Raw genomic sequence first — 25,750 nt, forward strand, 5'->3', positions numbered from 1 at the left:
CTGCTTTTATCCAAAAGACAAAATCTTGCATAAAGGGAACAGGAGCAACAGGCCCTCATCTCGTCAGTACAAGCTGTACAGAACTTTGTCACCTCAATAAGAATACAAATTTCATCAGAATTTAAAGCGTCAGTGTGCGGCTCTGTAAGGAATAACACTAATGTGCCTCTCTCTGCTGAAGGGAATCACTTAATAAGATTATTTGATTAAAATGGACTCCGTTGGAGATGGCCTAATTTGGAGCTTTCCTCACAGAGGAACATGAAGATCAAACAGATAATGCAAGAGCTTCAGGCAAAATGAAGTCCATGCAAAGACAATGTCCCAATGGTTGTAATGAAAAAGGTTTAATTTGTAGTGTTAATTTCTCCTTAAAGTGAACCTATCATAAAAGTATTTATGGAGAACTGAATGAACGGAGTCAATTGTTGAACATCTATTGGGAATAACGATAGTCGACTTGGGCATTTCTGTTTGGTTTTTTAACAGGACACAGTCGATATTTACATGTTTTCTTCATACTGGTTGGCATCTACCTTCCAGGGTAATTCATTTATAAACCAATAACATTCGGGCTTGAGTGCACACTTACATATATGAATGTAAATAGTTTTCAGCATTTACTGAATTTGGCTAATAATCACAAGCACACACTCAATTTCCTACTAACAACCATTAAGATTAAACTGCCCCAATGAATCAGCCTGACGCGTCACCTGGGAAAGGGATTTCACAAAATAGATTTAATATAAAGAAACTTTTATACAGTAAGAAGCATATTGTGGGTTGAGGAGAGGCAGAGATTTATTCCACTTTCCATGAACTGAGGTCCCTCAGTTCCCAATGGGGAGCCAGTGCCGTGGGAGGAGCATTATAAGGCACCTGACTTAGCATCACCTGTGTCCATCAGGCCCCGGAGTCTTCAGCTGAACATGATTGGTCTAAGGATTGTCCTATGGATACATTCAGTTGTATATAAAGATGTTCTTCTCCTCTGTAAATGTCAACATACATAGTAGGATCAATGGGAAAGAAATGTTGCCTGATGTCTTATTTGTAAACCATTTCATCCACTTAAAAAGCTTACGGGTTTTCCCCCTTTGTGACTCTAAAAATGTATTTTAAGATTACTGTTACAAGTAAAACATTTCCCACATTCAGTATAGGAAAATGGCTTCTCTCCTGTGCAGATCTGTTGCAAATATACAGTAAATTCTGATGAACTGACAAAACATTTAACAAAAGGCACATTGATATAATCGTCTTTGATGGGAATTAAGACTATATAAAATAGCAAAACATTTCCCACATTCAGAACAAGAATATGGTTTCTCCCCTGTGTGGGTTTTATAATGAATTTTAAGGTTGGATAGCTGTGAAATATTTGCCTGATGACAATTTGTCAAACGATGACAACAAGCCTATGGTTTTTCTCCTGTGTGGCTCTGAAAATGTATCTTAAGATTACCGTTACGTGTAAAACCTTTCCCACACACAGAACAAGAAAATCGTTTCTCCCCTGTGTGAGTTCTGTGATGACGTTTAAGGCAAGATCGGTCTGAAAAACATTTCCCACATTCAGAACAAGAAAAAGGTTTCTCCCCTGTGTGGGTTCTATAATGAATTTTAAGGCAGGATTGCGAGGAAAAACATTTCCCACATTCAGAACAAGAAAACAGTTTCTCCCCTGTGTGGGTTCTGTGATGTTCTTTAAGGAAAGATCGGTTTGAAAAACATTTCCCACATTCAGAACAAGAAAAAGGTTTCTCCCTTGTGTGGGTTCGTCCATGGACAGTAAGTTCTGATGAAAAGGTAAAACATTTCCCACAAATAGAACAAGAAAAAGGTTTCTCCCCTGTGTGGTTTCTTCGTCGATGGGTAGTAAGCCCTGATGAAGTAGCATAACACTTCCCACAGTCAGAACAAGAAAAAGGTTTCTCCCCTGTGTGGAATCGTCTTTGATGGGCATTAAGACTATATAAAATAGCAAAACATTTCCCACATTCAGAACAAGAATATGGTTTCTCCCCTGTGTGGGTTTTATAATGAATTTTAAGGTTGGATAGCTGTGAAAAACATTTCCCACATTTAGAACATGAAAATGGTTTCTCCCCTGTGTGGGTTCTATGATGAACTTTAAGGAGTGATTGGTTTGAGAAACATTTCCCACATTCAGAACATGAAAATGGTTTCTCCCCTGTGTGGGTTCTGTGATGACGAGCAAGGTTTGATGGACACAGAAAACGTTTCCCACACTCAGAACAGGAAAAAGTTTTCTTTGTTTTGTGGACTCTTTGATGTTTATCAAATTTTCTCTTATCAGTAAAATGCTTGTGGCACTCATTGCAGCTGTATTTGTTGCACAAAGTATTTGTTGCTATGCCGGATTTATCGGGGGATGTATCTGCATTTTCATCGTATTTATTGCTATTTGTTTTTATGGGGCTGAATCCCATGATAGGAGTAGGTGTGTCTGTTCCCTGTATGTGCTCAGTTGTGCTGTTATTCAGGCTCCGCCCCATAAGAGTTGATGTAGCTGTTTCTTGCCTTTGTTCTGCAAGGTGAATTTCCCCTTCCCATGAAGCTGGTTCTTTTTTAATAACAATCGATGTATAATTATCTGCCAAGCTGTTATTCAGGCTCCGCCCCATGATAGGAGTAGGTGTGTCTGTTCCCTGTATCTGGTCTGTAAGGGGATTAATGCTGCAATCTGATTGGTTTCCCCCTTCACATGAAGCCGCCTCCTCTTTAATCCCATTGGCCGGTGTGGGCTGTTCCGCTGGAGAAACATCAGGGTTTGTGAGATTCCCATCATTATTACAACATAAAGTTGCTTCCGTATGTGCTGTAACATCGCTCCCATCTTTATACTCACAGGCTGCTAAAGGGAAGGACAGAGACTGTTATGGTTCATCTGAAAAAAGTAGAAGCATCTGGCAAACAATGTTTAATTAAAGTGGAAAAGAAGAAAAATTAACACTTTTTACAGACACACTTACACACACTCACACACCCATGTACTTTTTGGGCAGTTTGGGGGTGTTTAACCCTTACAGTTCTCACTCACACAGACACTTACAGAATTTAATATAGAAAAGACTGGATAAATGATTTACCCATTTTGGATTTGTCAGAACGTGCACTTTCCAAATATTTTAGGTTCCATGGGGGTAAACCTGCTATTAAACTTCACAAAAATTCTAGCATATTTTGAATGAGAAAAATAATATATATCTTTCCCAAGTGCACTAAATAGACAAAACATCCTGTATAGGCTCTATGCTCTGTACATGATAAAAATGCAACCTTTACTCACCCAGTGGGTGGAGCTGCACAGCCTCCTCCTCCTTTGTCCCTTCTGTAATTATGGAACTGTGTTTTTGTAAATTTTCCGACTCCTGCAAGGAAAAATAGATGGAAACATCCTCACACCTTATGGCAACCTGGCACACACAATGTTACAGTCATCCCCCAGCCAGAGAAAGGGATTATCATACACTGTTACTAAACAATAAGGGGGGATTGGGGGGCCGCACCCACCTCTCCAGTCAGCAGCTGGATGATGTTGGAGATGAGTTCCAGGATCTTCTTGTCATTTTCCTTCTGTATGACGGAGCCAGGGGCATGCAGGGCCCCCAAACCCACAGTTGGGCTCTTCTTCTTAGGGATGACGTAGCCCTATGTATTGAGAGGGAGAGAGAATGATGAGTGTGTAACGCAGCAGAGAGACCCCCTTTGTACAGACAGACAGTCTCTTCTCACTGTGCCACTCACAGTGCCCCCCTCACCTCTCCAGTCAGCAGATAGATAATCTCCAGTGTGAGATTCAGGATTCTCTCCTTCCGCTCCTCATTTTTATCCTTCTTCCCCATCACTGGGTCACTCGCTTCCTCCCACATTCCCATTGGCTCCTTGTGGGAGGGACTGGCCTGGAAGTGCCCCTGTTGGTAACACACCAGTTAAGGACAGAAGCAGTTGCCTATTTATTTATATAAAGCAACCAATCAAAGCTCTTGTTGCACTACAACTCCCAGCAGGAACCCCAGATACCCTTCAGCTGTTGGGCGCTGGGTGCAAGTGATTGGCTGCAGGTCGGGCACGGGGGGTATAAAGTGTCTCTATCTTGCCCAGTGGGTAACAAAGCAGGTAAGGGCAGGGACAGTATTACTAATATAGCAGCAATGTACTTACCCTTACATTTCTATTCCCCTCTGCCCCCTTACACCCCAATCCCCCACTCCCATCCCAGCCTGCTTCCCCCAACCCACCCCCTTATGTCCCCCCAGGGTCACCAACCCTTATCCCTACTATTCCCCCACTCTACCTACCTGCCCCTGCTGCCCCCTGCACTCACACAGCTCTGGGCTTTATCTGGGGCAATTTTTAGCCCAGCTGCCCCTATTTGCCGCCTGCACTCACACAGCTCTAGGCTTTATCTGGGGAAATTATTAGCCCAGCTGCCCCTATTTGCCCCCTGCACTCACACAGCACTGGGCTTTATCTGGGGAAATTATTAGCCCAGCTGCCCCTATTTGCCCCCTGCACTCACACAGCTCTGGGCTTTATCTGAGGCAATTATTAGCCCAACTGCCCCTATTTGCCCCCCTGCACTCACACATCTCTGGGCTTTATCTGGGGCAATTTTTAGCCCAGCTGCCCCTATTTGCCCCCTGCACTAACACAGCTCTGGGCTTTATCTGAGGCAATTATTAGCCCAGCTGCCCCTATTTGCCCCCTGCACTCAAACAGCTCTGGGCTTTATCTGGGGCAATTATTAGCCCAGCTGCCCCTATTTGCCCCCTGCACTCACACAGCTCTGGGCTTTATCTGGGGCAATTATTAGCCCAGCTGCCCCTATTTGCCCCCTGCACTCACACAGCTCTGGGCTTTATCTCAGGCAATTATTAGCCCAACTGCCCCTATTTGCCCCCTGCACTCCCAAAGCTCTGGGCTTTATCTGGGGCAATTATTAGCCCAGCTGCCCCTATTTGCCGCCTGCACTCACACAGCTCTGGGCTTTATCTGGGGCAATTATTAGCCCAGCTGCCCCTATTTGCCCCCTGCACTCCCACAGCTCTGGGCTTTATCTGGAGCAATTATTAGCCCAGCTGCCCCTATTTGCCCCCTGCACTCACACAGCTCTAGGCTTTATCTGGGGCAATTATTAGCCCAGCTGCCCCTATTTGCCCCCTGCACTCACACAGCTCTAGGCTTTATCTGGGGCAATTATTAGCCCAGCTGCCCCTATTAGCCCCCTGCACTCACACAGCTCTAGGCTTTATCTGGGGCAATTATTAGCCCAGCTGCCCCTATTTGCCCCCTGCACTCACACAGCTCTAGGCTTTATCTGGGGCAATTATTAGCCCAGCTGCCCCTATTTGCCCCCTGCACTCACACAGCTCTGGGCTTTATCTGGGGCAATTATTAGCCCAGCTGCCCCTATTTGCCCCCTGCACTCACACAGCTCTGGGCTTTATCTGGGGCAATTATTAGCCCAGCTGCCCCTATTTGCCCCCTGCACTCACACAGCTCTGGGCTTTATCTGGGGCAATTATTAGCCCAGCTGCCCCTATTTGCCCCCTGCACTCACACAGCTCTAGGCTTTATCTGGGGCAATTATTAGCCCAGCTGCCCCTATTTGCCCCCTGCACTCCCACAGCTCTGGGCTTTATCTGGGGCAATTATTAGCCCAGCTGCCCCTATTTGCCCCCTGCACTCACACAGCTCTGGGCTTTATCTGGGGCAATTATTAGCCCAGCTGCCCCTATTTGCCCCCTGCACTCACACAGCTCTGGGCTTTATCTGGGGCAATTATTAGCCCAGCTGCCCCTATTTGCCCCCTGCACTCACACAGCTCTGGGCTTTATCTGGGGCAATTATTAGCCCAGCTACCCCTATTTGCCCCCTGCACTCACACAGCTCTGGGCTTTATCTGGGGCAATTATTAGCCCAGCTGCCCCTATTTGCCCCCTGCACTCACACAGCTCTGGGCTTTATCTGGGGCAATTATTAGCCCAACTGCCCCTATTTGCCCCCTGCACTCACACAGCTCTGGGCTTTATCTGGGGCAATTACCTCACGTCGGTAACAAGGTAACACTGCTGCTTTAGTGCCACCATTAGTGCAGCCCCGCTCCCTTACTCACCTCTTTCCCACACTGCTCTGCTGCCTGTAGCTGTGAGGGAGGGAACTGAGGAGCTGGGACACTCACTCATTGGCTGGGAGGGGAATGTGGGCGGGACAGAGAGCAGCAGAGAAGAATGATTGGATCAGTGAGCACAAGGGCGGGACACAGAGTTAGGGACAGAGGGAAAACTCACAGACTGCAGAGTTAGGGACAGAGGGAAAACTCACAGACTGCAGAGTTAGGGACAGAGGGAAAACTCACAGACTGCAGAGTTAGGGACGGAGGGAAAACTCACAGACTGCAGAGTTAGGGACAGAGGGAAAACTCACAGACTGCAGAGTTAGGGACAGAGGGAAAACTCACAGACTGCTTGTTAAGTGTAAATATAACTGAGCTTGTCAGGACATTACAGTTTATTTAGAGAAGTAATGTAATATTCCCTCAGTCCCTTTAGCCTCTAAGCCAGTCGCATTACTCATATTCACCCCCCGGACCCGCCTGTTTCCTTTTGTAGCCAATAATTCAGAACTTCCTAGGAAACAGTCGTCCCGACCCCAGAAAATCCAACCAGTCAGGAGAAGATCTGCCGCTCTGTGTGGGTATCGGCGCGCCTCAGCCAATCACTGTGTCTTCCTGTTACTCTCCCTGCCCCCCCCCTCCTACTGTACTGACTCATTGGTTGTACAGAAAACAGAGCGCCCATCCGGAAAGGAAGGTAAAATACAGAGCCTATTGGGTCATTGTGAGAGAGAGAGGGGAATGTGTTGTACTCTGAGTCTCTGCTAACTACTATGTAGGCCACTTATATTCTTGTATTGTGTGTGGGACTGGGGGTCGGTGGGAGCTGTGGGACTGGGGGTCGGTGGGACTGGGGGTCGGTGGGAGCTGTGGGACTGGGGGTCGGTGGGAGCTGTGGGACAGGGGGTCGGTGGGAGCTGTGGGACTGGGGGTCGGTGGGAGCTGTGGGACTGGGGGTCGGTGGGAGCTGTGGGACTGGGGGTCGGTGGGACTGGGGGTCGGTGGGAGCTGTGGGACTGGGGGTCGGTGGGACTGGGGGTCGGTGGGAGCTGTGGGACTGGGGGTCGGTGGGAGCTGTGGGACAGGGGGTCGGTGGGAGCTGTGGGACTGGGGGTCGGTGGGAGCTGTGGGACTGGGGGTCGGTGGGAGCTGTGGGACTGGGGGTCGGTGGGACTGGGGGTCGGTGGGACTGGGGGTCGGTGGGAGCTGTGGGACTGGGGGTCGGTGGGAGCTGTGGGACTGGGGGTCGGTGGGAGCTGTGGGACTGGGGGTCGGTGGGACTGGGGGTCGGTGGGAGCTGTGGGACTGGGGGTCGGTGGGACTGGGGGTCGGCGGGACTGGGGGTCGGTGGGAGCTGTGGGACTGGGGGTCGGTGGGAGCTGTGGGACTGGGGGTCGGTGGGAGCTGTGGGACTGGGGGTCGGTGGGAGCCGTGGGACAGGGGGTCGGTGGGAGCCGTGGGACTGGGGGTCGGTGGGAGCCGTGGGACTGGGGGTCGGTGGGAGCTGTGGGACTGGGGGTCGGTGGGAGCCGTGGGACTGGGGGTCGGTGGGAGCTGTGGGACTGGGGGTCGGTGGGAGCCGTGGGACTGGGGGTCGGTGGGAGCTGTGGGACTGGGGGACTGGGGGTCGGTGGGAGCTGTGGGACTGGGGGACTTGGGGTCGGTGGGAGCTGTGGGATTGGGGGTCGGTGGGAGCCGTGGGACTGGGGGTCGGTGGGAGCTGTGGGACTGGGGGTCGGTGGGAGCTGTGGGACTGGGGGTCGGTGGGAGCTGTGGGACTGGGGGACTGGGGGTCGGTGGGAGCCGTGGGACTGGGGGTCGGTGGGAGCCGTGGGACTGGGGGTCGGTGGGAGCCGTGGGACTGGGGGTCGGTGGGAGCCGGGGGACTGGGGGTCGGTGGGAGCCGGGGGACTGGGGGTCGGTGGGAGCCGTGGGACTGGGGGTCGGTGGGAGCCGGGGACTGGGGGTCGGTGGGAGCCGTGGGACTGGGGGTCGGTGGGAGCCGGGGGACTGGGGGTCGGTGGGAGCCGGGGGACTGGGGGTCGGTGGGAGCCGGGGGACTGGGGGTCGGTGGGAGCCGTGGGACTGGGGGTCGGTGGGAGCCGTGGGACTGGGGGTCGGTGTCCAATTCTGTAATCTTTATTAGCAACTAATATAATTGTTTAGGGGCACTTCCAGGCCAGTCCCTCCCACAAGGAGCCAATGGGAATGTGGGAGGAAGCGAGTGACCCAGTGATGGGGAAGAAGGATAAAAATGAGGAGCGGAAGGAGAGAATCCTGAATCTCACACTGGAGATTATCTATCTGCTGACTGGAGAGGTGAGGGGGGCACTGTGAGTGGCACAGTGAGAAGAGACTGTCTGTCTGTACAAAGGGGGTCTCTCTGCTGCGTTACACACTCATCATTCTCTCTCCCTCTCAATACATAGGGCTACGTCATCCCTAAGAAGAAGAGCCCAACTGTGGGTTTGGGGGCCCTGCATGCCCCTGGCTCCGTCATACAGAAGGAAAATGACAAGAAGATCCTGGAACTCATCTCCAACATCATCCAGCTGCTGACTGGAGAGGTGGGTGCGGCCCCCCAATCCCCCCTTATTGTTTAGTAACAGTGTATGATAATCCCTTTCTCTGGCTGGGGGATGACTGTAACATTGTGTGTGCCAGGTTGCCATAAGGTGTGAGGATGTTTCCATCTATTTTTCCTTGGAGGAGTGGGAGTATATAAAAGGAAACAAGGCCCTTTACAGGGAAGGGATAAAGGAGGAGGAGGAGGAGCCCCAGAAGCTCCGCCCACTGGGTGAGTAATGGTTGCATTTCTATCATATACAGAGCAAAGAGTCTATACAGGATGTTTTGTCTATTTAGAGGCACAGGGAAATTGGCAGTTGGGGCACCCATTTATAACCAGTTAATCAACCATTTTTTTAAACATTGTATGAAATATTCCCCCTCTACTCCACTCATTAATCTAAATTAGAAGCAACTGTCTGAGCTCTTTAAAGACACCCCCCCTCCCCCCCCACAATCAGCCAGACTCCAACTACTCCCATGGGCAAGGCCAAAGAGCTGTCAGAGACACCAGAGACAAGATTGTGGGCCTCCCCAAGGCTGGAAAGGGCTACGGGGCAATTGCCAAGCAGCTTGGTGAAAATAGATCAACTGGTGGAGCAATTGTTAGAAAATGGAAGAGGCTAAAGGCAACTGTCAGTCTCCCTAGGACTGGGGCTCCATGCAAGATCTCCCCTCGTGGGGTATCACTGATGATAAGAAAGGTGAGGAATCAGCCCAGAACTACAAGGGAGGAGCTGCTCAATGACATGAAGAGAGCAGAAAGGTCACTGTCGGTAGAACACTATGCCGTCATGGTTTCCCGTCATGCATTGCACGGAAGGTTCCCCTGCTCATCACATGTCCAGGCCCGGCAGAAGTTGGCCAATAACCATCTGGATGATCCAGAGGAGGGAGAAAGTCATGTGGTGAGATGAGACCAAAGTAGAACTTTTTGGTCTAAACTTCACTAGTGTTTGGAGGAAAAATAAGGATGAGTTGCATCCCAAGAACCCCATCCCTACTGTGAAGCATGGGGGGGTAACATCATGCTTTGGGGGGGCTTTTCTGCCAAGGGGACAGGCGACTGCACTGTATTAAGGAGAGGATGAATGGGGCCATGTATTGTGAGCAACAACCTCCTTCCCTCAGTCAGAGCAGTGAAGATGGGTCGTGGCTCCCAACATGACAATGAAGCCCACAGCCAGGATACCCAAGGAGCGGCTCCGTAAGGGGCATATCAAGGTTCTGGAGTCTCCACACCTAAATCCAATAGAAAATCTTTGGAGGGAGCTGAAACTCTGTGTTGCTCAGCAACAGCCCCGAAACCTGACAGATCTAGAGGAGATGTGTGTGGGGGAGTGGGGCAAAATCCCTGTTGCAGTGAGTGCAAACCTGGTCAGGAACTACAGGAACCGTCTGGCCTCTGTAATTGCAAACAAAGGCTTCTGTACCAAATACTAACTCTGATTTTCTCAGGGTTCAAATACTTACAGTGGCTTACAAAAGTATTCGTCCCCCTTGAACTTTTCCACATTTTGTCACATTACAGCCACAAACATGAATCAATTTTATTGGAATTCCACGAGAAAGACCAATACAAAGTTGTGTACACGTGAGAAGTGGAACGAAAATCATACATGATTCCAAACATTTTTTACAAATAAGTAACTGCAAAGTGGGGTGTGCGTAATTATTCAGCCCCCTGAGTCAATACTCTGTAGAACCCCCTTTTGCTGCAATTCCAGCTGCCAGGCTTTTAGGGTATGTCTCTACCAGCTTTGCCCATCTACAGACTGAAATCCTTGCCCATTCTTCTTTGCAAAACAGCTCCAGCTCAGTCAGATTAGATGGACAGCGTTTGTGAACAGCAATTTTCAGATCTTGCCACAGATTCTCCATTGGATTTAGATCTGGACTTTGACTGGGCCATTCTAACACATGGATATGTTTTGTTTTAAATTATTCCATTGTTGCCCTGGCTTTATGTTTAGGGTCGTTGTCCTGCTGGAAGGGGAACCTCCGCCCCAGTCTCAGGTCTTTTGCAGACTCCAAGAGGTTTTCTTCCAAGATTGCCCTGTATTTGGCTTCATCCATCTTCCCATCAACTCTGAGCAGCTTCCCTGTCCCTGCTGAAGAGAAGCCCCCCCAGAGCATGATGCTGCCCCCCCATATGTGACAGTGGGGATGGTGTGTTCAGAGTGATGTGCAGTGTTAGTTTTCCGCCACACATAGTGTTTTGCATTTTGGCCAAAAAGTTCCATTTTGGTCTCATCTGACCAGAGCACCTTCTTCCACATGTTTGCTGTGTCCCCCACATGGCTTGTGGCAAACTGCAAACTTCTTATGGTTTTCTGTTAACAATGGCTTTCTTCTTGCCACTCTTCCATAAAGGCCAACTTTGTGCAGTGCACGACTAATAGTTGTCGGACAGATTCCCCCACCTGAGCTGTAGATCTCTGAGCTCCCCCAGAGTCACCATGGGCCTCTTGGCTGCATTTCTGATCAGCGCTTGTTGGGCCTGTGAGTTTAGGGGGGGGCCGTGCCTTGGTAGGGTTACAGTTGTGCCATACTCCTTCCATTTCTGAATGATCGGTGGAACAGTGCTCCGTGGGATGTTCAAGGCTTTGGAAATCTTTTTGTAGCCTAAGCCTGCTTTAAATTTCTCAATAACTTTATCCCTGACCTGTCTGGTGTGTTCTTTGGACTTCATGGTGTTGTTGCTCCCAATATTCTCTTAGACAACCTCTGGGGCCGTCACAGAGCAGCTGTATTTGTACTGACATTAGATTACACACAGGGGCACTCTATTTAGTCATTAGCACTCATCAGGCAATGTCTATGGGCAACTGACTGCACTCAGACCAAAGGGGGCTGAATAATTACGCACACCCCACTTTGCGGTTATTTATTTGTAAAAAATGTTTGGAATCATGTATGATTTTCATTCTACTTCTCACGTGTACCCCACTTTGTATTGGTCTTTCACGTGGAGTTCCAATAAAATTGATTCATGTTTGTGGCTTTAATGTGACAAAATGTGGAAAAGTTCAAGGGGGCCGAATACTTTTGCAAGCCACTGTATGTGCAGCATCGCAATACAAATACTTATGTGCAGCAGCGCAATACAAATACTTATGTGCGGCAGCGCAATACAAATACTTATGTGCGGCAGCGCAATACAAATACTTATGTGCAGCAGCGCAATACAAATACTTATGTGCAGCAGCGCAATACATATACAGTCTTTAAAAATCTCTCCCAGTGGGAATGCACCTACAATGGGAATCTCACACCCCTCCATGATTTCTAAGTGGGAGAACTTGCAAAATCGCAGGGTGTTCAAATATTTATGTTCCTCACTGTATATTATTTTTCTCAGAACGTTCTAAGCATTCAAAATAGGCTAGAATTTTTGTGAAGTTTAATAGCAGGTTTACCCCCATGGAGCCTAAAATATTTGGAAAGTGCACGTTCTGACAAATCCAAAATGGGTAAATCATTTATCCAGTCTTTTCTATATTAAATTCTGTAAGTGTCTGTGTGAGTGAGAACTGTAAGGGTTAAACACCCCCAAACTGCCCAAAAAGTACATGGGTGTGTGAGTGAGTCTGTATAAAGTGTCAATTTTTCTTCTTTTCCACTTTAATTAAACATTGTTTGCCAGATGCTTCTACTTTTTTCAGATGAACCATAAATGTCTCTGTCGTTCCCTTTAGCAGCCTGTGAGTATAAAGATGGGATCGATGTTACAGCACATACGGAAGCAACTTTATGTTGTAATAATGATGGGAATCTCACAAACCCCGATGTTTCTCCAGCGGAACAGCCCCCACCGGCCAATGGGATTAAAGAGGAAGCGGTTTCATGTGAAAGGAGAAACCAATCAGATTGCAGCATTAATCCCGTTACAGACCAGATACAGGGAACAGACACACCTACTCCTATGATGGGGCGGAGCCTGAATAACAGCTCGTTCACTAATGTTGCATCAGATATAATTAAGGAGGAATTGGTTTTATGGGAAACAGAACATAATTACAGCAATATAAGTACAATTACGGGACAGAAACTGGGAGCTACTGGGAAGGATTATATATCAGTTGTTGTTAAAGAGGAACCGGCCTCATCTGAAGAAGATAATAATTTTGCAGACCAAATACAATTAATGGATAATTCAACTGTCATGGGGCGGAGCCTGGATAACAGCACAACTGAGCACATACAGGGAACAGACACACCTACTCCTATCATGGGGTGCAGCCTTATAAAATCAAATAGCAATAAATACGATGAAAATGCAGATACATCCCCCGATAAATCCGGCATAGCAACAAATACTTTGTGTAACAAATACAGCTGCAATGAGTGCCATAAGCATTTTACTGATAGGAGAAAATTTGATAAACATCAAGGAATGCACAAAAAAGAGAAACCTTTTTTGTGTTCTGAGTGTGGGAAAAGTTTTTCATATCAATCTGGACTTAAAGATCATCACAGAACCCACACAGGGGAGAGACCTTTTTCTTGTTCTGAATGTGGGAAATGTTTTTCGCATCGATCCCACCTTAATAGTCATCACAGAACCCACACAGGGGAGAAACCATTTTCTTGTTCTGACTGTGGGAAATGTTTTTCGCATCGATCCCACCTTAATAGTCATCACAGAACCCACACAGGGGAGAAACCATTTTCTTGTTCTGACTGTGGGAAGTGTTATGCTACTTCATCAGGGCTTACTACCCATCGACAAAGAACCCACACAGGGGAGAAACCATTTTCTTGTTCTGACTGTGGGAAGTGTTACGCTACTTCATCAGGGCTTACTACCCATCGACAAAGAACCCACACAGGGGAGAAACCATTTTCTTGTTCTGAGTGTGGGAAATGTTTTACATATCAATCTGGCCTTAAAGGACATTACAGAACCCACACAGGGGGGAAACCTTATTCTTGTTCTGAATGTGGGAAATGTTTTTTATATCAATCTCACCTTAAGAATCATCACAGAACTCACACAAGGGAGAAACCAGTTTATTGTTTTGAATTTTTTGCCACTTCATCACAACGTACTGTCCATGAACGAATCCACACAGGGGAGAAACAGTTTCCTTGTTCCTAATGTGGGAAATATGGGCTCTTCATCAGAACATATTTCCCATCAACGACAATTCCACACCGAGAAACCTTTGTCTTGTTCAGAATGTGGGAAATGTTTTTCAGGCCCATGTATTCTTAAAGGAGAAGGAAAGTCACAACCTATTAAGCACACTATTAAATAGTGCTACTATTGCTGAGTAAAAACGCTATATTCCCGGCTTGCCTAATGAAAGAATTACAGAGATACACATACTAGTACTTACATGCTTGTTTCAGTGAATGGCGCCGCCATCTTGTCCAGCGTGTCTCTATGGGCTGAAAAGCACAAGCCAGCTCCCCGCTCCTGTCACAAAGTTTCTGCAGCTCCACAAACCCCCCCCGCTCCTCCCACAAACCCCCCCAAGCTCCACAAACCCTCGCTCCTGCCACAAACAATTGCCACTGGCAGCACCTGCCTGCCCCCCCCCCCTTCCCCCTCCTGCTTGTCAGAGAACTCGGCGACGCTGCGTCGCCATGGCAACCGGACGTTTCTGCCCTCTGCGCATGCGCCGCCTGCAGTAACAAGTCCTTATGTCCTGGGGGAAGCGATGCATTATGGGAATCTTCTCTACCAAGCTCAGCGTTTTTTTTCTTTGTTTGGCTTCTGATCTTCTGAACGGGAGAAATATGGGGAGACTTAAGGGCACTATTGAGAGAACTGAAGGTATGCCTGCAGCTTGGGATTAACTCTTTACTAGCCTTTCCTTCTCCTTTAAAGAACATCTCAAAACCCAGACAGAAGAGAAACTGTTTTCTTCCATGGAATGTAGTAAATGTTATTCTTGTCCTGAATGTGGGAAATGTTTCTTCACGTCTTCGGAACTTACTGTCCATCACAGAACTCACACAGGGGAGAAACCATTTTCTTGTTCTGTGTGTGGGAAAGGTTTTACACGTAACAGTAATCTTAAAATATATTTTTAGAGGCACAAAGGAGAAAAACCCATAAGCTTCTTAAGGTCCCCATACACGGGCCAATTCTAGCTGCTGATATGGGTCCCTTAGACCGATTCGGCAGCTAATCGGGCCGTGTATGGGCACTACCGACGGACCTGCCTGACATGAAATCGGGCAGATCTCGATCGGGCAGGTTAAAAAATCTAGTCGGATCGGGGACCGCATCGGCTTGTTGATGACGACTTTGCCTATACCCGTCGTTATAATTCGATCGTTTGGCACCAGGGCCAAACAATCGAATTAGCCTGGATTCTCCCGATATCTCCCACCCGTAGGTGGATCTGAAGGTGTATGGGGACCTTAAAGTGGATGAAATGGTTTACAAATAAGACATCAGGCAACATTTCTTTCCCATTGATCCTTATATGTTGAGGTTTACAGAGGAGAAGAACATCTTTATGTACAACTGAATGTATCCATAGGACAATCCTTAGACCAATCCCGTCCAGCTGAAGACTCCGGGGCCTGATGGACACAGGTGATGCTTAGACAGGTGCCCCATAATGCTCCTCCCACGGCACTGGCTCCCCATTGGGAACTGAGGGAACTCATTTCATGCTCAGTTCATGGAAAGTGGAATAAATCTCTGCCTCTCTTCAACCCACAATATGCTTCTTACTGTATAAAAGTTTCTTTATATTAAATCTATTTTGTGAAATCCCTTTCCCAGGTGACGCGTCAGGCTGATTCATTGGGGCAGTTTAATCTTAATGGTTGTTAGTAGGAAATTGAGTGTGTGCTTGTGATTATTAGCCAAATTCAGTAAATGCTGAAAACTATTTACATTCATATATGTAAGTGTGCACTCAAGCCTGAATGTTATTGGTTTATACATGAATTACCTTGGGAGGTAGATGCCAACCAATATGAAGAAAACATGTAACTTGTTTATTAATGACCTGGAGGTGGGCATAGAGAGTACTGATTCTATTTTTGCTGATGACACTAAATTGTGCAGAACTATAAGTTCCATGCAGGATGCTGCCACTTTGCAGAGCGATTTGACAAAATGGGAAAACTGGGCAGCAAACTGGAAAATGAGGTTCAATGTGGATAAGTGCAAAGTTCTGCCCTTTGGTAGAAATAATATAAACGTGAGCTATCTACTGAATAGGAGTGAGTTGGGGGGATCCTTAATGGAGAAGGATCTGGGGGTTTGTGTAGATAACAAGTTGTCTAATTCCAGGCAGTGTCATTCTGTGGCTACTAAAGCAAATAAAGTGCTGTCTTGTATAAAAAGGGCATTGAGTATGGGGGCCAGTTTTGGGCCCCAGTCCTTAAGAAGGATATTATTGAGCTGGAGAGAGCGCAGAGACTGCAACTAAACTGGTAAAGGGGATGGAAGATTTAAACTATGAGGTGAGACTGTCGAGGTTGGGGTTGTTTTCTCTGGAAAAGAGGCGCTTGCGAGGGGACATGATTACTCTGTACAAGTACATTAGAGGGGATTATAGGCAGTTGGGGGGTGTTCTTTTTTCCCATAAAAACAATCAACGCACCAGAGGTCACCCCTTTAGATTAGAGGAACGGAGCTTCCATTTGAAGCAGCGTAGGGGGTTCCTCACGGTGAGGGCAGTGAGGTTGGGGAATGCCCTGCCGGGGGATGTTGGGTAGGGGGTTCCTCACGGTGAGGGCAGTGAGGTTGGGGAATGCCCTGCAGGGGGATGTTGGGTAGGGGGTTCCTCACGGTGAGGGCAGTGAGGGGGTTGGGGAATGCCCTGCCGGGGGATGTTGGGTAGGGGGTTCCTCACGGTGAGGGCAGTGAGGGGGTTGGGGAATGCCCTGCCGGGGGATGTTGGGTAGGGGGTTCCTCACGGTGAGGGCAGTGAGGGGGTTGGGGAATGCCCTGCCGGGGGATGTTGGGTAGGGGGTTCCTCACGGTGAGGGCAGTGAGGGGGTTGGGGAATGCCCTTCCTAGAGATGGGGTAATGGCAGGTTCTGTTAATGCCTATAAGAGGGGCCTGGATGAGTTCTTGAACAAGCAGAATATCCAAGGCTATTGTGATACTAATATCTACAGTTAGTATTAGTGGGTTGTATATATAGTTTATGTATGTGAGTGGATAGATTGGTAAGTATAGGGTGTGGGTGCTGGGTTTACTTGGATGGGTTGAACTTGATGGACTCTGGTCTTTTTTCAACCCTATGTAACTGTGTAAATATCGACTGTGTCCTGTTAAAAACCAAACAGAAATGCCCAAGTCGACTATCGTTATTCCCAATAGATGTTCAACAATTGACTCCGTTCATTCAGTTCTCCAAAAATACTTTTATGATAGGTTCACTTTAAGGAGAAATTAACACTACAAATTAAACCTTTTTCATTACAACCATTGGGACATTGTCTTTGCATGGACTTCATTTTGCCTGAAGCTCTTGCATTATCTGTTTGATCTTCATGTTCCTCTGTGAGGAAAGCTCCAAATTAGGCCATCTCCAACGGAGTCCATTTTAATCAAATAATCTTATTAAATGATTCCCTTCAGCAGAGAGAGGCACATTAGTGTTATTCCTTACAGAGCCACACACTGGCGCTTCTGGGCACACAGCAAATGGCTTCACTTGTTACGCCCTGGGCCTTCGCTGGTAGTCTCTGATCAGCCAGATATAAGGTTAATATTATAGGGATGGCTGACCAGACCTACGGGTGGGCGATATCGGGAGAATCCAGGCTAATTCGATCGTTTGGCCCTGGGGTCAAACGATCGAATTATAACGACGGGTATAGGAGAAGTCAGTCCGGGGACTACATGAACAAACCGACGCGGTCCCCGATCTGACTAGTTTTTTTAACCTGTCCGATTTCAGGTCAGATATCGGTTGGGCAGGCCCATCGGTAGTGCCCATACACGGGCTGGTTAGCTGCTGAATCAGTCTAAGGGACCCATATCGGCAGCTAGAATCGGCCCGTGTGTGGGGACCTTTAGAGAAGGCTGATAACGAGAAGCCAAAATATATGGATAAATGAAGATCTAAAGACCCTCCTTTAGATTGCACTAAAAAGGAAACACTAAAGGCTTAAAGAGCAGCAGTGGTTAAATTGTGATGAAATTTGTGTTCGTATTGAGGGGAAAAAGTTCTGTACAGCTTGTACTGACGAGATGAGGGCCTGTTGCTCCTGTTCCCTTTATGCAAGATTTTGTCTTTTGGATAAAAGCAGCAATGACTCTAAACATCTTGGGAACAAACCTGTAACATATCCCTTAACAGAATCTATTTCTTCTGATGAATCTGCAGATGAAGTGTCAAGGCCCTACGGCCCTTACCGGGGTTGAAGTCTGGACCAATTCGGGGCAGGCAGCAATCATTGGGGTCAGAATCAAAGCAGGAACAAGAAGATCAGAATAGTAATATAGGTGCCCCCAGGAACTCACAGAGTAAGATCTATATTTGGGCACTGAATCCGGGTGTTTGTTAGGGATTCACGGGACTGGAAGTCTCCGCGGAATCTTCCAAGAAATTAACATTTTGCTGGTATTGATAAACAGATTTATTTTCCATTGGATTCTGCGGTATCCGACAAAACAAGTTCCAGTGGTCAATGCTTGACAGAAAATTAAACTTTTCCAAGAGCTTTGATTCCACGTTCACTTTTGACCCCAAGAATTCAAAGCCTTGGGATGTTGCACCTAAGCTGGATCCCCCAGTGGCACAAACCGTAATGAGAAGCACAGTTGAAGAAGGCTCTGGGCTCAAAGGCCCAATGGGAAGACCAAGGCAGCTTTTAGGAAGGTATATGTTGCCACTGCATCTTCATCTAACTCAGCTACTGCAGCAGCCGCTCTTGCTATATGACGTAAAGGGACCGCTAGAAAACGCCATCTTGCCAATTTACCAATCCTCTCCTTAGCTATAGATTTTGTTACAGTTACAGCTTAAACCAATATTAATATTACAGCTAAAACCACTGCATGTGGCTTAAACCATGGGCAGCAGATGTTGCTTCAGAAAATCATTCCCTAATGTCATCACATACCAGGATAGCCCCTCCCCTCTGCTCCCATCAGAAGGCCCCTCCCCAAAGCTTTAGAAGCCCGACCTTACCTCCACTCCGGTGTCTTTTTTGTCCTTCTGCCTAACTTTTTGTTTTGCTCTCATCGGAAGTACATTTTTCATTTTAGCTTTGGGAAAGCATTAGGGCTGCCTGAAAGCTTCCTATGGACTGGGGGTTTTTGGTAATGGAGATCTTTTATCCCCCCAAGCACATCACCTCCTGATCCCAGAGCCCAGTCCTTGATGTCTGGGCTCTGGTATCAGGAGGGCACGGTGGTGCTAGGGCAGGTATCACTTGTTTGTCCCTGATCCATGTTCTCTCCCAGGTGGCAGTTAGCAGGTCTGGGGCAGGTCCTTATCCCCCCATCTGGGTGCCCTACTGGGCCGGCTTATGAAGCGTCTGGCGGCAGTGGGGTGTGTGGCCCCTACACTCCTCTTAATTTTTACAGATGGGAGAGGGAGGTGGCAGTTAGCTGAGTATCAGCATAACCGACTTAGTTAGTGGCCTGAGCCTTATGGCCTCCTTTCCTTATTTCCCCTATATTGGGGCATCATTTTTCAGGTTTCAGAGCCAGCTGCCTTCCTCCAAGGTTGAGTAAAATGTTTTTTTTTTAAAAAAGGGTGCCTCTCAAGCTAGCGCACAGGGGTAATGCTCAGGGTGCAAGCTGGATTTCCAGAGTCTCAACACTTGGAGCCAATCGGTAAGTTTGCAAGTTTGTGTATTCTGTGAGCTGTGCAAATGCAATGCAATGGGCTGGTTACATACAGAGTTGGGCCGGTCTCATACAGAGTTGGGCCGGTCTCATACAGAGTTGGGCTGCTCTCATACAGAGTTGGGCTGCTCTCATACAGAGTTGGGCTGCTCTCATACAGAGTTGGGCTAGTCTCATATAGAGATGGGCGAGTCTCATACAGAGTTGGGCGAGTCTCATACAGAGTTGGGCTAGTCTCATACAGAGTTGGGCGAGTCTTTTTAGGCTAGGGAACTGGTGTCTGCAACATGTATATGCACCTGGTTTAGCCAGTGGGTACATTGGGATATGTGCCAGCCTGGAATGGGCAGCTTAGCACTTGGCTCTGTAGCAGAATCTTAATGGGCCAGATTATTGGAACAGCTGTACTGTATGTATATGTTAATACATCTCGGTGGTTCCCATGGGTAATATACCATCTATGCTGAATGTATATGTTAGTATGGGTCGGTTTCCTTTGATATCAATTGGTGGATATTTTCCCCTTACCTACATTTAATCCTTTTATTATCTGTGGCTTCACTTCCTGTTTGGTGCCTTTATTATAGAGCATGCAAATAGGTTCTAGATCCAATCTACATGATGAAATCTATTGTACATCTAGGGATCCACCCTAAAAAAGGATAAGTATTTCTGCAAATGCTAGTCTGGTGGGCATGTAATACGGTTGGACCTGCATTCTTTGGCGAGCAGATCCCGTAGTACCATCCGAATTATGATTGGGCGGGATATCAGGGGTGTAGGGTAATGATCAGTTTCAGCCTTGTCTGACGCTTGCTCTATGCGGCTTCCTCACAGGGGCAGGTACTGGTCACTTCCGGGTCAGTATCTGCAAACCATTCCTTTATAACGTGTGGTAGGTATCAAACGGGCCACTTGATAGGCTTTTGTGTAGGGCACCATCTTAGAGCCTACAGGACCGACAAGGCTCTTGACTGGTTGGATTTGCCGGGTATTTTCCCTGGGTCTCTCATGCTTAGCTAGATGATTCCCCACATGACTCCTGGCACGGTGCATGGGTTTGGGGTCTAGGACACGGGAAGGCCCTTATGCACTCTGTAGACATCAGGGGGAGAGACATATTATCTACAAGATGCCTATGTTTTGCAGGGGAAACAAGATGGCTATCTGTAATAACTTGTCCTGGTCATGTAGAATGTCTTTGACTGTGTTTTTCCCCTGCTACGCCTCCCAGTTAGGGATTTTGGCTTGCTAGGTCCCGGTAAGTGTTGACAAGTGTTTTAGCTGTAATATTAATATTGGTTTAAGCTGTAACTGTAAGAAAATCTGTAGCCAAGGAGAGGATTGGTAAATTGGCAAGATGGCGTTTCCTAGCAGTCCCTTTACGTGATATAGCAGGAGCGGCTGATGCAGTAGCTGAGTTAGATGAAGATGCAGTGGCAACATATACCTTCCTAAAAGCTGCCTCGGTCTTCCCATTGGGCCTTTGAGCCCGGAGCCGTCTTCAACTGTGGTTCTCATTCCTGTTTGGGCCACTGGGGGATCCAGCTTAGGTGCAACATCCCAAGTCTTGAATTCTTGGGGTCAAAAGTGAACGTGGAATCAAAGCTCTTGGAAAAGTTTAATTTTCTGTCAAGCATTGACCACTGGAACTTGTTTTGTCGGATACCGCAGAATCCAATGGAAAATAAATCTGTTTATCAATACCAGCAAAATGTTAATTTCTTGGAAGATTCCGCGGAGACTTCCAGTCCCGTGAATCCCTAACAAACACCCGGATTCAGTGCCCAAATATAGATTTTACTCTGCGAGTTCCTGGGGGCACCTATATTACTATTCTGATCTTCTTGTTCCTGCTTTGATTCTGACCACAATGATTGCTGCCTGCCCCGAATTGGTCCAGACTTCAACCCCGGTAAGGGCCGTAGGGCCTTGACACTTCATCTGCAGATTCATCAGAAGAAATAGATTCTGTTAAGGGATATGTTACAGGTTTGTTCCCAAGATGTTTAGGGTCATTGCTGCTTTTATCCAAAAGACAAAATCTTGCATAAAGGGAACAGGAGCAACAGGCCCTCATCTCGTCAGTACAAGCTGTACAGAACTTTTTCCCCTCAATACGAACACAAATTTCATCACAATTTAAACACTGCTGCTCTTTAAGCCTTTAGTGTTTCCTTTTTAGTGCAATCTAAAGGAGGGTCTTTAGATCTTGATTTATCCATATATTTTGGCTTCTCGTTATCAGCCTTCTCTAAAGGTCCCCCACACACGGGCCGATTCTAGCTGCCGTTATGGGTCCCTTAGACTGATTCAGCAGCTAATTGGCCCGTGTATGGGCACTACCGATGGGTCTGCCCAACGAATATCTGACCTGAAAACAGGCAGATATCGATCGGGCAGGTTAAAAAATCTAGTCGGATCAGGGACCGCATCGGTTTGTTCATGTAGTCCTCGGACAGACTTCTCCTATACACGACTATAATTCGATTGTTTGACCCCAGGGCCAAACGATCGAATTAGCCTGGATTCTCCCGATTTCGCCCACCCGTAGGTCTGGCCAGCCATCCCTATAATATTAACCTTATATCTGGCTGTAAGGAATAACACTAATGTGCCTCTCTCTGCTGAAGGGAATCATTTAATAAGATTATTTGATTAAAATGGACTCCGTTGGAGATGGCCTAATTTGGAGCTTTCCTCACAGAGGAACATGAAGATCAAACAGATAATGCAAGAGCTTCAGGCAAAATGAAGTCCATGCAAAGACAATGTCCCAATGGTTGTAATGAAAAAGGTTTAATTTGTAGTGTTAATTTCTCCTTAAAGTGAACTTATCATAAAAGTATTTATGGATAACTGAATGAACGGAGTCAATTGTTGAACGTCTATTGGGAATAACGATAGTCGACTTGGGCATTTCTGTTTGGTTTTTAACAGGACACAGTCGATATTTACATGTTTTCTTCATACTGGTTGGCATCTACCTCCCAGGGTAATTCATTTATAAACCAATAACATTCAGGCTTGAGTGCACACTTACATATATGAATGTAAATAGTTTTCAGCATTTACTGAATTTGGCTAATAATCACATGCACACACTCTCCTACTAACAACCATTAAGATTAAACTGCCCCAATGAATCAGCCTGACGCGTCACCTGGGAAAGGGATTTCACAAAATAGATTTAATATAAAGAAACTTTTATACAGTAAGAAGCATATTGTGGGTTGAAGAGAGGCAGAGATTTATTCCACTTTCCATGAACTGAGCATGAAATGAGGTCCCTGAGTTCCCAATGGGGAGCCAGTGCCGTGGGAGGAGCATTATGGGGCACCTGTCTGAGCATCACCTGTGTCCATCAGGCCCCGGAGTCTTCAGCTGGACATGATTGGTCTAAGGATTGTCCTATGGATACATTCAGTTGTACATAAAGATGTTCTTCTCCTCTGTAAATGTCAACATACATAGTAGGATCAATGGGAAAGAAATTATTTGTAAACCATTTCGTCCACTTAAAAAGCTTATGGGTTTTCCTCCTTTGTGACTCAAAAAATGTATTATAAGATTACTGTTACAAGCAAAACATTTCCCACATTCAGTACAGGAAAATGTTTTTTCTCCTGTGCAGATTTGTTGCAAATATTCAGTAAAATCTGATGAAACCATTTAATTAAATGCACATTGATATTATCAACGTCAAAGAAATATTTGCCTGATGACAATTTGTGAAATGATGACAACAAGCCTATGGCTTTTCTCCTGTGTGGCTCTGAAAATGTATCTTAAGATTACCGTTACGTGTAAAACCTTTCCCACACACAGAACAAGAAAATGGTTTCTCCCCTGTGTGAGTTCTGTGATGAGCTTTAAGGCAAGATCGGTCTGAAAAACATTTCCCACATTCAGAACAAGAAAAAGGTTTCTCCCCTGTGTGGGTTCTATAATGAATTTTAAGGTAGGATTGCATGGAAAAACATTTCCCACATTCAGAACAAGAAAACGGTTTCTCCCCTGTGTGGGTTCTGTGATGTTCTTTAAGGAGAGATCGGTTTGAAAAACATTTCCCACATTCAGAACAAGAAAAAGGTTTCTCCCTTGTGTGGGTTCGTCCATGGACAGTAAGTTCTGATGAAAAGGTAAAACATTTCCCACAAATAGAACAAGAAAAAGGTTTCTCCCCTGTGTGGTTTCTTCGTCGATGGAGAGTAAGCCCTGATGAAGTAGCATAACACTTCCCACAGTCAGAACAAGAAAAAGGTTTCTCCCCTGTGTGGGATCGTCTTTGATGGACACTAAGACTATATAAAATAGCAAAACATTTCCCACATTCAGAACAAGAATATGGTTTCTCCCCTGTGTGGGTTTTATAATGAATTTTAAGGTTGAATAGCTGTGAAAAACATTTCCCACATTCAGAACATGAAAATGGTTTCTCCCCTGTGTGGGTTCTGTGATGACAAGCAAGGTTTGATGGACACAGAAAACGTTTCCCACACTCAGAACAGGAAAAAGTTTTCTTTGTTTTGTGAACTCTTTGATGTTTATCAAATTTTCTCCTGTCAGTAAAATGCTTGTGGCACTCATTGCAGCTGTATTTGTTGCACAAAGTATTTGTTGCTATGCCGGATTTATCGGGGGATGTATCTGCATTTTCATCGTATTTATTGCTATTTGTTTTTATGGGGCTGAATCCCATGATAGGAGTAGGTGTGTCTGTTCCCTGTATGTGCTCAGTTGTGCTGTTATTCAGGCTCCGCCCCATAAGAGTTGATGTAGCTGTTTCTTGCCTTTGTTCTGCAAGGTGAATTTCCCCTTCCCATGAAGCTGGTTCTTTTTTAATAACAATCGATGTATAATTATCTGCCGAGCTGTTCAGGCTCCGCCCCATGATAGGAGTAGGTGTGTCTGTTCCCTGTATCTGTTCTGTAAGGGGATTAATGCTGCAATCTGATTGGTTTCCCCCTTCACATGAAGCCGCCTCCTCTTTAATCCCATTGGCCGGTGGGGGCTGTTCCGCTGGAGAAACATCAGGGTTTGTGAGATTCCCATCATTATTACAACATAAAGTTGCTTCCGTATGTGCTGTAACATCGCTCCCATCTTTATACTCACAGGCTGCTAAAGGGAAGGATAGAGACTGTTATGGTTCATCTGAAAAAAGTAGAAGCATCTGGCAAACAATGTTTAATTAAAGTGGAAAAGAAGAAAAATTAACACTTTTTACAGACACACTTACACACACTCACACACCCATGTACTTTTTGGGCAGTTTGGGGGTGTTTAACCCATACAGTTCTCACTCACACAAACACTTACAGCAGGTATCCCCAACCTTTTATACACATGAGCCACATTCAAATGGAAAAAGTGTTGGGGAGCAACACAAGCATGAATAAAAGTTCCTGGGGGTGCAAATAAGGGCTATAATTGGCTACTTAATAGCCCCTATGTACACAGGTAGCCTATAGAAGGCTCTGTTTGGCTTTACACTGGGTTTTTATTCAATCAAAACTTGCCTCCAAGCCAGAAATTCAAAATTTAGCACCTACTTTGATGCCACTGAGAGCAACATCCAAGGGGGTGGTGAGCAACATGTTGCTCACGAGCCACTGGTTGGGGGATCACTGACTTTAATATAGAAAAGACTGGAAATAATGATTAACCCATTTTGGATTTGTGCACTTTCCAAATATTTTAGGTTCCATGGGGGTAAAACTGCTATTAAACTTCACAAAAATTCTAGCATATTTTGAATGAGAAAAATAATATATAGCTTTCCCAAGTGCACTAAATAGACAAAACATCCTGTATAGGTTCTATGCTCTGCATATGATAAAAATGCAACCATTACTCACCCAGTGGGCGGAGCTGCATTGGCTCCTCCTCCTTTGTCCCTTCTGTAATTATGGAACTGTGTTTTTGTAAATTTTCCGACTCCTGCAAGGAAAAATAGATGGAAACATCCTCACACCTTATGGCAACCTGGCACACACAATGTTACAGTCATCCCCCAGCCAGAGAAAGGGATTATCATACACTGTTACTAAACAATAAGGGGGGATTGGGGGGCCGCACCCACCTCTCCAGTCAGCAGCTGGATGATGTTGGAGATGAGTTCCAGGATCTTCTTGTCATTTTCCTTCTGTATGACGGAGCCAGGGGCATGCAGGGCCCCCAAACCCACAGTTGGGCTCTTCTTCTTAGGGATGACGTAGCCCTATGTATTGAGAGGGAGAGAGAATGATGAGTG

General features: G+C 46.5%; 2 protein-coding genes and 1 pseudogene across 3 annotated transcripts in view; 1 reads left to right on the plus strand and 2 right to left on the minus strand.

Annotated features, from left to right (window-relative positions):
- h2ac14 (H2A clustered histone 14) overlaps positions 1-25,750 on the minus strand; it is a 1,193,713-nt gene that overhangs the window by 1,136,739 nt on the left and 31,224 nt on the right.
- On the minus strand, positions 716-25,615 carry LOC105947080 (annotated as a pseudogene). The gene is made up of 8 exons (XR_004220460.1): positions 25,580-25,615; positions 25,356-25,437; positions 23,249-24,618; positions 6,146-6,181; positions 3,789-3,941; positions 3,541-3,678; positions 3,317-3,443; positions 716-2,878 (listed from the first exon to the last, which is right to left on the minus strand). The product of XR_004220460.1 is annotated as an oocyte zinc finger protein XlCOF7.1-like (transcript).
- Positions 11,846-13,965, plus strand: LOC101732496 (oocyte zinc finger protein XlCOF7.1-like). Its single transcript, XM_012962026.3, has one exon. The coding sequence runs from the start codon at positions 12,390-12,392 to the stop codon at positions 13,812-13,814; it is 1,425 nt and encodes a 474-aa protein (XP_012817480.1). The 5' UTR covers positions 11,846-12,389; the 3' UTR covers positions 13,815-13,965.

This window comes from Xenopus tropicalis, chromosome 9 (assembly GCF_000004195.4).
Source record: "Xenopus tropicalis strain Nigerian chromosome 9, UCB_Xtro_10.0, whole genome shotgun sequence".
NCBI lineage: Eukaryota > Metazoa > Chordata > Amphibia > Anura > Pipidae > Xenopus > Xenopus tropicalis.

Coding starts and splice junctions, on each gene's coding strand:
- LOC101732496 (XM_012962026.3), top strand. CDS start 12,390: ATGTCTCTGTCGTTCCCTTTAGCAGCCTGTGAGTATAAAGATGGGATC.